Here is a 12,683-nt window from a genome sequence, read left to right as displayed (position 1 = left end):
ACTTTTTTCCTCCAAATAGTACAACTTTTTTTTCTCGAAATATTATGACTTTATTCTCAAAATATTACGACTTTTTTCTCGAAATATTATGACTTTATTCTCAAAATATTACGACTTTTTTCTCGAAATATTATAACTTCATTCTCAAAATATTACGACTTTTTTTCTCGAAATATTACAAATTTTTCTCGAAATATTACGGCTTTTTTTCTCGAAATAGTACGACTTTTTTCTCCAAATAGTAGGACTTTCTTCCTCCAAATATTACGACTTTTTTCTCGAAATATTACAACTTTTTTCTCGAAATATTATGACTTTATTCTCAAAATATTACTACTTTTTTTCTCGAAATATTACGAATTTTTCTCGAAATAGTACAACTTTTTTCCCCAAAATAGTACGACTTTTTTCCTCCAAATAGTAGGACTTTTTTCTCGAAATATTACGACTTTTTTTGAAATATTACGACTTTTTTTCCTCCAAATAGTACAACTTTGTTCTCAAAATAGTACGACTTTTTTCTCGAAATATTACGACTTTTTTCTCAACATATTACGACTTTTTTCTCGAAATAGTGCGACTTTTTTCTCGAAGTCTACTGTTTTTATTGACAGTGGCCCTAAACGCCGTCCTACTTGTCCGCTGAAGCTCTGCGCTGTTTATGCTTGTAGTGTTACTGTTTTGCCGTAATTTCAGCTTCACTCCCAGAAACGCCTGAGAGACACTTTCGTCATCTAACTGGGTCTTTCAGCCATAATCACGAAGCGCGGTGGCCGCGGGAAAAATAAGGTGCAAACAAAACCTCTGAAAGTGTGAGGGATTTAATGGAGATAGCGGTTTCTACTGAAGCATGAGGAGTATTTCTTGAGCTATTTCTCTGCCTGCCTGCAGGGGGCGATGTGACGTTATTCAGTTTGGCTGAACTGGCCACTCACGAAGAAACAGCGATGACGTCGGTCACCTGACCATGTGCCCAGGGATGGAGGTGAGCTCTCCGGCGTGTCCCGGTCCATCAGTGCCTGTCTGAAAGGCTGCTGACACGGACGGCGCTGTGTTCTCCGCAGGTGGGCGGCTGTGAGCTGACAGAGCAGCGCAGCATGGCGTGGCTGAAAGCGGTGCCGAGCAGCGATGATGTTTTCGACGAGGACGTGGATGAAATCAGCCTCCAACACAAAGAGTGGAGATACAACATGGAGAAGCGAGCTAAGGTACAGTCATCTTCCCAGAGCCTGAAGCACATCTAGCAGGATTCCCATACATATATCTGACCTATGGACATATATGCACATACATCACAAAGGGCCAAGCATATGTTTCAGAATATATGAACATAAAGGTAGTGTACATATATGTAAGTGTCAAATATAGGATATATATACACAAAATATGGATCATACATGTCTGATAGGTGGGTAAACACATCTGTCTATGGATCATACTGCGTATACTGTATGTCTGATATTGTCTGATACAAATACTGAAAGCATTTATCCGTGTAAAGAGCTTCATAAGCAAAAATCTACATTAAATACATCAGCAGCATACATTAAATAAAAAAAAGACCTATATTACATGAAACTAGCATATCACTGCTGTCAGAACAAAACCCTGTATCTCCAAAATGGTAACTTTACAGGAGAAGGAAAAAACCTACTTTACTTTCAATGTAAGTCAATGGAACCAGACTTTTTTCCATGTTATTGTGGGTCGTTTCTTTTGGCCCATTCATCATGAAATTTGCACTCAATATAAAGGGCAACAGGTATTTTCAAATTATGTCAAAAACCGAAAACGTCAAAAAAGGTTTTCTTCCAACAGCAGCGATATATGAATGATGTTTTCAATCATAGTGTATATATCATATCACATAATATTTTCTATCATGAATCATATCATTTTGGGTTACATAGTTGTGTTTGTACATGTTAAATGGCTGAAATAATCTCATAAGTCTCAGAAGAGCGCATTTCAAATAAGTTGTATGTCACATATATGTTATTATATGGTATGTCACGTGTGTCCTTATGTAGCAAATATATGTTGGATGAGGGAAATGCTAAAATATTTAATATAAATAAAATCCATATATTGCCATATATTTCTGCATGAGTTGAGGTATTAATGTGATAAATGTGTGTTATACCTACATTAAGTTAGAATGAACCCTCCAGTGTAGGGGTGGGCATCATGCAATATGACAATATTTTATTGTTGCCGTTATAAATTGTCACAATGTGCTTTTCTGAGCATATTTTGGATACTGTCACTACTAAAAGAACACTATGTTTCATTACAAAGTGAAGATAATTAGGCCTGTTTAATTTGATTAAGTGCAGTCCTGTTTCTGAAACCTTGAATAAAAGTAGCTGTGGGTTTTTAATATTATTGTTATAATTGTTTTTATTATTATTAATGTCATTATTATTGTATGTTTTAAACATGAGGTTTCATTGTTCCTGTTCCAACTTAATAAATCTATAAAATATCATGGTGAATATCATTTATTGTGAAGTATCATGATCTAATATGTTTGCCATATCGCCCACCCCTATTCCAATGTCTCTTTTTCTACTAGGATGGTTACAGAGATGGAATGGATGCGGGAAAAGAGGCTTCACTTCAGATTGGCTTCAACTTGGGCTATAGAGAAGGTGCTATCCAAATGAAGACCATCGGCCAGCTCAAAGGAATAGTTAGGTAAGCGTTTGCAAACCGCGCTCTTAGCTGTTCTCACCCATTTTCACATCTTCACGATTGAGTCTCGTCTGTTATGTTGTTTTTGAACACCTATTTTCAAACCAAGACTCTGTGTTCCTATTGCTGCTGTCATGAGCAATAGGCCTACCTTACGTCCGTTATAGTGTCGTCACAGAGGTGAGCAGCGTAGTAAAATGTAATATCGTGATACTTCAGGACGCTTTTAACAACATGCGGTGTCATGAAATTGACTTTTTCTGACATCTGACAAGGTAGAACAGGTAAAGTAGTGCCCACGTTTTGAAAAATACTAACAAAATCTATGAATCCAGTTTCACACACTGTGCTGCGCTAAATCCAGGACTAATAATGCTCTTATTCTAATCAAACATGCAGCTGGGAAGTGTTTTTAAGTACTGATGATATCCACAGTATGCTTAAACAAATATATTGGGACATATTGTGATGTTATTTGTCACAATAATGATAAATATTGTCATACTGCTATGTTGTCATGATCCTTTTTGCGTCGTTTATTTTTGTTTTGATATGCGTTTAAACCTTTAACATACGCCACAAGTTCCCAGTCCCATTTCTGGGCACTCCTCCATGCTTTTTGTGCCTTCCCTCATGTAGGGTTAGCAGACCTGATTTGACTCATTTACTCATTAAAAAGGTCCTCATGCGCTGGGTCAGGTGATTACACAAGAGAGAACACAAACATGTCAAAGCCCAGAACTGACCACACACATAAACCCTAATCTCCTGGACGAGTGGTTCCCAGTCCCAGTCCTGGTGACCCAACACATTTTTGTGCTTTTGTCTCACTGAGCTCACCTGATTGAACTCATTAACTAATTAATAAGTGCCTTGTTTACTGGGTAAGGTGTGTAGAAGTAGGGGACACACAAAAATGTGCAGAGCATAGGATCACCAGGACTTGGATTGGGAATCCCTACCCTAGATCAGAGGTCTTAAACTCCAAAGCTTGCATCCAATTTCCGGTCTAGGATTTTCTCATTACTTTTAAGTGGAGAATCAGTTACATCAATAGTTATGACAAGATTCTGGGGTGTAAACTGGATTCCAGGTCCATATTTGCCCTAGTTGTTTAGTGATAATGAGGCAAAATAGTGAAACGCTGCTGTTTTGGTCATGGGATGTCCTGTCATGACAGCAGCAATGTTCAGGTCAAGTCATGTGCTGCTCTATTATGCTTGACTTCATTGTGTCCCTTCATTTTCCTGCCCATACCAGACATCTCTCTCATTGTCCACAACTGTGGCTGTATGTGCATTGTCTGTTGCTTTTCCACAGTGCTCTGCGGTGTTGGTGTCAATCTCAGCCCTCTAGGATATCAGAGCTACCCCTCATCACAGAGCTGCTCCAGAGGGTAGATCAGCATGAGCAGGATTTGGTGGAAGCCATGCGGAAAGCTCAGGAGCGGCCTCCTCCCAGCGTGTCTGAGGTGGCAGGAGATTTGGAGGACCTGGGTGTAGAGCAGAGCGGCGATAGGGAGGGTTCTGGTTGCTGTAGGAAGGATGGAGACAGTGACTGTTGCGGGAAAGATGGGCAGACGGACTGCCGTGGGCAGGACGAGGACCAGAGTAGGAGCCCGTTCAGGATGTACTCAAGTAGTTTCTTCCAGACGAGTGAAAGTCTGGAGCAGTTGCTTCAGAGCTGTAGGGAGCTAGTGACTGAAATGGGGCTGCCTGAAGAGCTGACATTTCATATCCAGCAGCTCAGATATGCATGACTTGGGGCAGGTCACGGTGATGAGGTTCCGCACGACCTAGCACCCGAACATTGCTAGGTTGATATTACATTTGAAGTAAATTATATTAGTTCTTTTTCAGACTGTTTGCTTTCCCGGTGATGGATTTGCTGTGGATTTGCTCATTTTTCCATTTTCTTTTCCATCTACATGACAAAATGTGCTGGATTTGTGCAGTTTTTACTTTTGCAAGGGCATTGCACTGACTGGTCACGTGCATTTTAATGGATTGTTATTTAAGATGTATACTTTGCTTTGTAGGAATATTATTTCATAATAACATCCATGGCAGAAAAGAATCAATTTCATTGAGTATTCTTGCAATTGAGGGCTTTTTTGTGCTGGATTGTATTTATTTTGACTGATCAAGACCACTTTCAAAACTGTAATAAATTATTAAATCATATTTTTTATTATAATTTTATGATATGCTACCTATTTGTTCACATTTGTATATGATTAAAATGATTTTACAAAGAAAGTCTTGTTCATGTCCCATTGGTAAAAAGACTGAGAAGTGTGTAAATCCATGTATACCCTTTGAAAAGGTGGTTAATAAAGGGTTCTTTAGCAAAGTCAATGGTTCTTTTAGAACTATGAGTTCTATATAGAACCAATTCACACTGAAATGTAAATGTAAAAGGTAAAATGGGTCTTCAGATTGATGGAAAGTATATTGTTTATGGTTAAAATGGTCCTATACAGCACCAAAAAAAGAAAAAAAAGGTTCTTCTATTGTTTCGATGTCAAGCTTGTAACGCAAGAACGCTTTTTGGTGCTAGATAGAACCCTTTTAGAAAAGGCACTATATATAGAACCATATACAACACGTTTTCCATCAATCTGAAGAACGATTTCACAATGCAAGGAACCATTTCACCCTGCAAAGAACCATTTAAGCATGCAAATAGTGCTCTGAGGGTTCATGGTTGTATATAGAACAATTGTCTTTACTAAAGAACCATCTTTTCTAAGCGTGTACTACTGCACACAACTCTAGGAACATTTAAGATGGACGCATAATCCCAAGATCTTTTTTTAGGCCTGCTACACCGGCACAAGTCCAAGAAAGTTCTAGGCAGCATTGAGGCGCTATGCTACCCTTCAGGGTTGGGTTACCTTAAATCTGAGCACACACTCCTTAGCAGAGAGCTAGTGTTTACAGAAAGGGTCTAGACTATTCTGTGAAATGACTGCATTTCATGCAAATACATTGATTAAGGTAATACACATTCTTAAAATAGTCTGATGATTATGCCGAGTGTATATACACACTTTAAAAAGATGGTTCTTCTAGACTATATAGAACCATTTGCATGCTTAAATGGTTCCTTGCATGGTGAAATGGCTCTTCAGACTGATGGTGTTGTATTTTTGAAAATGGTCACCAAAAAGGGTTCTACCACTGTTACAAGCTTGACATCCTTTTTTGGTGCTATATAGAACCATATACAACACATTCCCCATGGATCTGATGTAAACCATTCAAGCATGCAAATGGTTCTATACAGAACATGTGGTTCTATAGAACCATTGACTTGTCTTTTTAAGTGTGTACAGCATTGGTTTTTTTTCCTCCACCCGTTTTCCGGCGAATCTTACATCCTCTGATACGATTGGCTGGTTTTGGGCGCCCTCCTGCTCTCCGATTGGCAGACCGCTGGGGAGTGTGAACGACTAGCCAATCACAGCGCGGGAAGGCGGGACTTTCCGGAATTCGGGTGGGGGAAGTAAATAATGCGTCCAAGGAGGGAAAGTGAAACTACTGTAAGCTAAATGGTAAACTTCCTGCTGGAGAAAAGGACGTGATCTCGAGAAAACGAAGACAAAGACTCAGGAATTAGGTAGGGAGGAGCGGCAGTGGTGTATAAGCGACAGGAGAAGCGCTTTAACGACACAGAGAAAGGCTCAGTAACAGCCATTAGCCAAATGTTCGCTATCCGCCAGCTTCTCGTTCGAATTTTCCCGTTCCACCTTAAGTGGTGCAGCGGTTTTCCCCCCGTTCCACCTTAAATGGTGCAGCAGTTACATTCTGGGGACTCGGGCCTCGGGCGCCAGAACGTAACTGCTGCGCCTTTTAAGGTGGAACGGGGGAAAACGGCTGCACCATTTAAGGTGGAACGGGAGAATTCGAATAGGAAGCATGGACAACAACAGCGGTGTTTTCTGCGTTTGTGTATCGTCAATGAGAAAAATGGCTCTAAAGATCATCTGTAGCAGTTAAATCTGGTGAATAAGGTTCTCGTCGAGGTTCCTACACGGTAGCTACGGGTTTGGTTGAGGACTGTTGTGTGAAACAATCGCTCATTATATGCTCGGCACGTCCGAGCTGTGGCACCGAGTGGTACCACGACGAGAACTTCTAGCTTAAAGGGGAACTCCGCAGATTTTTCAAAAATTCCCCGTAATCAAAGGGTTGGGATGTAACCCAGTCATGCAGAGTGGGTTGGTGTGAAACGCTCCGTTCTAGAGAAACATGCAGAGTCAGAACTGTTCACAGTGGTGGTGATAGGAACCAGACGTCCACCTCTACAAGCTCCCCCACAGAAAATGATTACATGAAATGGTTATGAATTCACCGCCTGATGTCTGACACAGTGTTTTATCACAGTTTTGTGATAAAAAAATCTATTTTGATCCATTTATGGTGGAGGAATACATGCAGGATGTTGTGAGCCAAAATAGTTTTCAGATTTATGGCTGTTTTACCATCATCAGCATTACACACAAAACCTCAGAAGACACGTGTAGGTTCACTGGTGGTTTCTGGTGAGGTCTATATGTGTGTTGTAGTCATGGTGACTCCTGGTTTCTATCACCACCACTGTAAATCTGAGTCTCTTCAATCCATTTCACACCAAACCACTCTGAATGAGTCTGTTTACACCTTAAGGACTGAATTGTTTACACATTTGGGTGGAATGGCCCCTTGAGATTTGGAAACGTGTTTAAATGACACATTGCACATAGTGCGAATACCACAGTGAAACGAAACCCCGGAGGTCCAGATCTAATTCAAGTGGTACTGGGGCTCGAGTGACTTGTTGATTCAGCCTGACAGCTTTGCGCTGAAAGTTACGAGGACTGCCGGTTCTCAAGATCCGGTGTGGGTTCTTCATTTGGGCCGTTTAGGCCCGTGTTTCGTTTTGAGCACTGAGTGACTTTGACCGTTCTGAATGACTTTGATCTTATCTTAATTACTATAACAGTAAAAAACTTTATTTATAGCACCTTCCATACAGTGAAATGCAGCTCAAAACATAGTCATTTGAGAAAATAAAAGCACTGCATAAAAAGGGGATCAAAGAAAAAAAATCACATAAAAAAATTATTATTCTCTTTATTTAGGTCTCATTTACAGCAGGGCCCTGTAAAATATACACACAAATACGTTACAGTATTATAGTAAACAGAAATGATAACAAACACAGAATAACAGTTAGAATAAACAAATAAAAGAAGCAAGAAATTAATTTGATTTACACCTACAACTCTCATCTACCAATTTGTTTAAAAGTATTTAAATTGACTTAAAGGTAAGAGTTGTTGTATTTTAGCTTTCAGCTGATAATTATTCCACACTAACGAGGCGTTACCTAAACAATGCTTTCTTACAAATTCTCTATATAAGGATTGCACATTCAGAACCAGCCTGTCATTATTTCTAATGCATATTTAATCTGTTCTAACTGTAAGGAAAGATGAAATATAGAGTGGAAGCTGTTTTAGCAGTGCTTTATAAAGAAAGCCTTATGTGCAAATATGATAATGAAATAACACAAATATAATATAATAGCGTACAATATAATAGAGTAAGACTGGGACATCAGGACAAATAATACACTATAGAACTAGAGAAGAGCTAAAGTGAAAAATAAGTTTTAAGCTGCTTTTTAAAGTTGCTGACTGAGGATGTTTTGTCGTATGAGTTCCACAGTTTAGGAGCGTAAGCACTGAATGCCGCGATATCACTTCTAGGAACAAAGCGTAATCCTGTGTTTGGTGATCTTAGACCAGCATTTGGCAACCCAAATGTTAAGAAGAGCCATTTTCTCCTTTCAACAAAAATCAGACTACCTTGGGAGCCACAACATTATATGTCCATTTTACCATCTTGGCTGTAATTGTGTCTCAGTATTTGCTAATGTACTACATACATACATACATCATCTAAACCGCTTATCCTTCTGGGTCATGGTGGGGTGCTGGAGCCTATCCCAGCTGGGCGGAAGGCAGGATACACCCTGGACAGGTCGCCAGTCCATCGCAGGGCAGACAGACAGACATACGTATACAATCACACACTCACACCTAGAGGCAATTTAGCATTTTCAATCAGCCTGACTGCATGTCTTTGGACCGTGGGAGGAAACCCACTCAGACGGGGAGAACATGCAAACTCCACACAGAAAGGACCCTGGTCGCCCGGCCGGGAATCGAACCCAGGCCCTTCTTGCTGTGGCCGCCCCTGCTAATGTACTAATATAGGCTAAAAATTATAATATAAAGGAAAACGCAGACTTACTTTGCTCTGCTTTAAGCTTTAGCTCAGCTATAGCCGCTTTTCTCACATCTCTGGCAGGAAACTTTTCCACAAAAGTAGAACAGTTTCTTGTAAAATGTCTCTCAACAACTTTTTATGAGGCTGAATTCAGTTTCTCATTCTCCAGCTTCTTGTTCAAATTTTCCCATTCCACCTTAAATGGTGCCTGAGGCACCAGAATGTAACTGCTGCACCATTTAAGGTGGAACGGGAGCATTCAAACAACAAGCTGGCGAACGAGAAACTGACTTCAGCTTTGCGACTTTTTAGTGTTTGACAGTTTGCAGATCAAACGTATCAGGAAACCAGCTGGAGTGATTATAAACGCAAATAAGTCCATTCATCTCTAAATTATCCATGTTCATCTTAAATCGCTCTTTTTGTTGTTTCGTTTCGGGTTAAAGGGTGAATTAGCAGTTCTACATTAACTCCAGAGTTTAAGACCATTTACTGTTAAACTGTGTTGAACGATCAGCAGAGCTTTATTTTACTGTAAAGGAGGATTATTTTATTTTGATTCTGCTGTGGAGCCACAACAGGGCAGTGAAAAGAGCCGCGTTTGTTGCCGACCCCTGGCTTAGACGGTGCTGTGGAGAATATTCAGTTATATCATCTGATATGCAGCCCGTTAATGGCCTTAAAACAAGTAAAAGTGCTTTAAAACCTACTTTGTATTGAACGGGAAGCCAGTGAAGTGCTGCTAATGCAGAGATGATGTGTTCTTGCTGCTGCTTTGTGCTGCAAACTCTTTTTAGGTAAACAGTGCATTACAAAAACCGTGCAATAACAGTGGAATGTACTGTAAAGCCCTGCTTGCATGTTTTCTAAAACCAGTGTGGTAACGTTTTTGTGTTATCTCACGGCTCCTGCAGGTCAAGTGACTTGTTGATTCAGCCTGACGGGCATTAAAAGCTATGAGAACTGCAGGTGAAAGTGTAGGTTCTTCTTTTGCATCATTTAGGCCCTTGTTTCTTTTTGAGCACTGGGTGACTCTGACCATAGTGAATGACTTTGATAGCATCTTAATGTTTTAATAATGCATAAAAATTGGTGCAGTGTACTGAAAAATATTTGAAACATCACTCAGTCCTGCTTTTTACTCATCATATACACCGATCAGGCATAACATTATGACCACCTCCTTGTTTCTACGCTCATTGTCCATTTTATCAGCTCCACTTACTATATAGGTGCACTTTGTAGTTCTACAGTTACAGACTGTAGTCCATCTGTTTCTCTGATACTTTGTTAGCCCCCTTTTACCCTGTTCTTCAGTGGTCAGGACCCCCATGGACCCTCACAGAGCAGGTACTATTTGGGTGGTGGATCATTCTCAGCACTGCAGTAACACTGACGTGGTGGTGGTGTGTTAGTGTGTGTTGTGCTGGTACGAGTGGATTAGACACAGCAGCGCTGCTGGAGTTTTTAAACACTGTGTCCACTCACTGTCCACTGTATTAGACACTCCTACCTTGTCAGTCCACCTTGTAGATGTAAAGTCAGAGACGATAGCTCATCTGCTGCTGCACAGTTTGCGTTGGTCATCCTCTAGTCCTTCATCAGTGGTCACAGGACGCTGTTGGCTGGATATTTTTGGTTGGTGGACTATTCTCAGTCCAGCAGTGACACTGAGGTGTTTAAAAACTCCAGCAGCACTGCTGTGTCTGATCCACTCAGACCAGCGCAGCACACACTAACACACCACCACCATGTCAGTGTTACTGCAGTGCTGAGAATGATCCACCACCCAAATAGTACCTGCTCTGTGAGGGTCCATGGGGGTCCTGACCACTGAAGAACAGGGTAAAAGGGGGCTAACAAAGTATGCAGAGAAACAGATGGACTACAGTCTGTAACTGTAGAACTACAAAGTGCACCTATATAGTAAGTGGAGCTGATAAAATGGACAATGAGCGTAGAAACAAGGAGGGGGTCATAATGTTATGCCTGATCTGTGTATGTGCAGATGAACCTGTGTGGTAAGGTTCTTGTTTTATCTCATGGCATCTGCAGCTCAATGACTCAGTGAGAACTGCAGGATAAAGTGTAGGTTCTTCATTTGTGTCATTTAGGCCTGTGTTTCATTTTAAGTTACCATAATGAATGACTTTATTTGCATCTTACTGCTTTCATAATTCATAAAAAATGTGCTGAAAACATTTGAAACATCGGTGAACCAGTGTGGTAACGTTCTTGTGTTATCTCACGGCTCCTGCGGCTGATGTGTTGGTTTCATTTTGCTGTTTGTCGTTCACAGGTTTGAATTTATGTCCTGACATCCTCACTGGCGTCCACCAATGATCAGCCGTAATCGGACTGCAATCTCACAGATGAGCTTGGTGTATGGACGGCGGTCATCTGCGTAAGTGTGGGACACGTCACAGTGTATCTGACGGAATATTATCACATGGCTGGGGATGTTGGTTTCCCCGAAGAGGGCGTCTGTGTCTCTTTGTGACTGGATACTGTACAGTGTAGATTGTAAGTGGATGTGCAGTGACCTCTATCTGTTGACTGTGGACTGGGAGAGAGGGACTGTAAAGCCGCCAGTATGGGGAACCTCTGCTGTCCACCGAATCCATGCAACCAAACGGCGGATGAGACGAAGGGGCTGCTGAGCTCGTCGGAGTCCAAGACCTCGACGAAGGCAGAGGGAGATGGACTTAGCCCAGAAGAAGTGGCAGAGGAGAGGTGAGCTGACAGATCTGCTCGAGTTTCATGGTTTTCTCTCTCTTTTCAAGCTGTTGTTTGGTAGTATCCTTTCTTAAAGGATCCATATTATGGAAAAAGTCATTCTTATTACTATTTTTCACGTTTTCATTTAAGGACTAAAGAAACAAAATGAAACTAAGCAGCAAAAGAAGCAGGGTTTTTTAAACCCATCGTGGCTGTGATGCAGGGTGGGGCAAAACATACTGTGTATCGCTCAAAACAGTTTGCCAAAATTTACATCCCATAATTTTTGGCTAAAAAAATTTTATTTGCATATTTATGTCCATTTCTATTTCAATGTTTAAGCAAAGTTGAAAAGCAAAAGAACATTTTGGCTTATTGTGCTTGGCATTAAGCCCCTTGATTCACTTACTGCACTACAGGAAGTAACCCAGAGCTCCTGAGTCACTCCATCATCATCATTATCCTCCGCTGCAGCATATCAAATAACTGGACAGCATTTTCTTTTCTCTCTCTTCCCCATCTTGTTTCTTTTCATGACTGATGTGGACACGTCAGGGATCAAAGAGACACTCTGAACCTTGAAGTTTACTGACCTAGACTGTCCAGCCTATCGCAGAAAAAGAAAAAAAAACAGTATGAATTCATAAAAGCAGAAATAAATAAATGCATATGTTTCTTTACTTTTTGTTATATTCATTTATTTATTTATTTAGTTATTTATGGAATTACCGTCTATTTATTTATGGTATTCAAATAATCTGATAACTTATAATAACAACATTTCATCAAAATACAATAATAAATATAACTGATTTAAATTCTTATTAAGTATGTAAATTTTTTGCAAGTTGTTTTGAACAATAAATCGTCATTACTCGGTAATTAATTGTTAATCGGCAAACCTAAAATCAGGAAGTTGACCCATTAGAACATCAATAAAACTGTCCCTGTTCTAAAATCTGATTGGCTGAGCTTACTGGTCAAATTGTATTT

At 40.3% G+C, this 12,683-nt stretch overlaps 1 protein-coding gene across 1 annotated transcript; it reads left to right on the top strand.

Annotated features, from left to right (window-relative positions):
* Positions 1-960: 960 nt before the first annotated feature.
* Positions 961-4,952, top strand: otulina (OTU deubiquitinase with linear linkage specificity a). The gene is made up of 3 exons (XM_036558422.1): positions 961-1,208; positions 2,576-2,697; positions 4,015-4,952. The coding sequence occupies exons 1-3, from the start codon at positions 1,098-1,100 to the stop codon at positions 4,451-4,453; spliced, it is 672 nt and encodes a 223-aa protein (XP_036414315.1). The 5' UTR covers positions 961-1,097; the 3' UTR covers positions 4,454-4,952.
* The last annotated feature ends 7,731 nt before the right edge of the window (positions 4,953-12,683 follow it).

This window comes from Colossoma macropomum, unplaced genomic scaffold (genome assembly GCF_904425465.1).
Source record: "Colossoma macropomum unplaced genomic scaffold, Colossoma_macropomum, whole genome shotgun sequence".
NCBI classification, from domain to species: Eukaryota; Metazoa; Chordata; class Actinopteri; order Characiformes; family Serrasalmidae; genus Colossoma; species Colossoma macropomum.
This window is presented reverse-complemented; position numbering and strand designations above follow the sequence as displayed.